We start from the raw sequence: 1,687 nt of genomic DNA on the forward strand, positions 1-1,687 counted from the left end.
ACACATATGTGTTAGTGTTTTGCATTTAAAATACAAATCTAGACATTTATATACATTTGGCTTTACATGGTGTTAATATTAGGTTATTAACAAACTATGTGTTTTAATATTTTACTTCACAATAAGTGATATTTTTAATACAAAATGTTTTCCCCCTCTGGAGTGATGGTTTTACTTGAAATAATAATATCTATATAACGAATTCAACTAATATGTGTTATTTATTACTATATAAACACTATTATAAATAGTAAGTGTTTGACTAACAGATGATTTGACAAAGCTGAAGATATGTCTTTCTTAAGATTATTGGGGGATTTTTGCGCAGAGGCAGTGAGAAAAGCGACACAAAACCGCTCTCTGAACGTATCTTCAGATCTCCWGCGAGACTTTCTCTCGCGCGTGTTTATGTGACTGCACGTGTTTACGTGTGTGAGGTGTTAATCCCATCCTGCAGTCCTATGAGCCATAATGAAATCCGAGCCTCCTCTGATTGGTCGAGAGCGACCAGGCCGGAGTCACGTGTCTGAGTTCTTCGGTCCAGAGTAAAAATGGGGTTTGGTGTAAATCTAGGGTGTATTGCTGTCATATATCACAGCAGCTCGTAAAAACGACACTGAGGATTCTTGGCCAACAAATCAGAGAGAGAGAGAGAAAAAAATATGAGTTCTTATTATGTGGATAGTCTTCTTTACAAACCCGCAGCGGGTTGTTCTCTGTTCCCGAGCGCAGAGCGAGCTTCCTGCAGGATTGGACCCAGCAGAGACGAGCAGGGCTCCTCTCGGAACGCGGCCGCTGCCATCGCCTTCGCGCCGTGTCTCTCTGGAGTTTACGACGTCAATAACGCAACCCAGAGCCGCCCCGTGTTTACCCCAGGCTATGGCCGGGGACAGGACACACACACACAGCTCTGCAGCCCGTTTGAGCAGGGCAGCTGCTGTCATCCAGGGCCGGGACCCCTCACCTCTCCGCCGGACAAACAGCACCGCATGTACCCCTGGATGAGGGCATCAGGTATGTTGCAAAAACCACAGGATTTTTCATTTCTTTTTGCAAAACACACACCTTTTCTGGCCTTAAGCGTTCGATTCAATTCGAGCAGCTCACTGCTGCTGCTGCTGCTGCTGCTGCTGCGTGGAAAGAAATCGTAAAACTTTTATTGCGCAACTAATGAGTTCTGCAGCCATAAATTCATTTGGCCAGAGCTGCAGTGTGTTCAGTGTGCGCAGAGACCTTGCCGCTGGGGGTTTTCCACAGCACTCCTATTACTCTTCCAGCCTCTTCTTTCCCCCTTTGTGGCTATAAAAAGAGCCCGGCCTGTTGTGTAAATCAGCTCTGTGCACTCTGCAGCCTCCTTCTAATTGAGTCTGTGCTGCAGAGGCTCTGTTTCTCTGGGGGGAAAAAATAAGAAAAAAAATTGGATCGATATGCAGCACTATTCCCTCCAAATGGATTTAAAACACAATGACAGCCTGTGTTAGGTCTGTGTTTCTTTTTTTTATTTTTTCATTTTGTTGAATAAAATAGAAAGCTACGACTCTGTGGGTGTGCAGCACTTTGTTGGCTTTTAATTGGAAAAATCTGCAAGATCCCAACGAAGGTTTTGAGGCAAAAACAGCCCAGCAGGAGGACTTTAAATTGGCACACACACACACACACACACACACACACACACACACACACACAC

At 44.6% G+C, this 1,687-nt stretch overlaps 1 protein-coding gene across 1 annotated transcript; it reads left to right on the forward strand.

The window, feature by feature from the left end:
• Positions 1 to 34: 34 nt before the first annotated feature.
• On the forward strand, positions 35 to 1,014 carry LOC106519511 (homeobox protein Hox-A7; the record flags this gene model as incomplete). The annotated part of the gene is given in 1 exon segment (XM_014011221.1): positions 35 to 1,014. A coding segment is annotated over 1 exon segment (352 nt), but the record flags the coding sequence as incomplete, so codon positions are not given.
• Between the last annotated feature and the right edge of the window lie 673 nt (positions 1,015 to 1,687).

This window comes from Austrofundulus limnaeus, unplaced genomic scaffold (genome assembly GCF_001266775.1).
Source record: "Austrofundulus limnaeus strain Quisiro unplaced genomic scaffold, Austrofundulus_limnaeus-1.0 Scaffold78, whole genome shotgun sequence".
Lineage (NCBI taxonomy): Eukaryota > Metazoa > Chordata > Actinopteri > Cyprinodontiformes > Rivulidae > Austrofundulus > Austrofundulus limnaeus.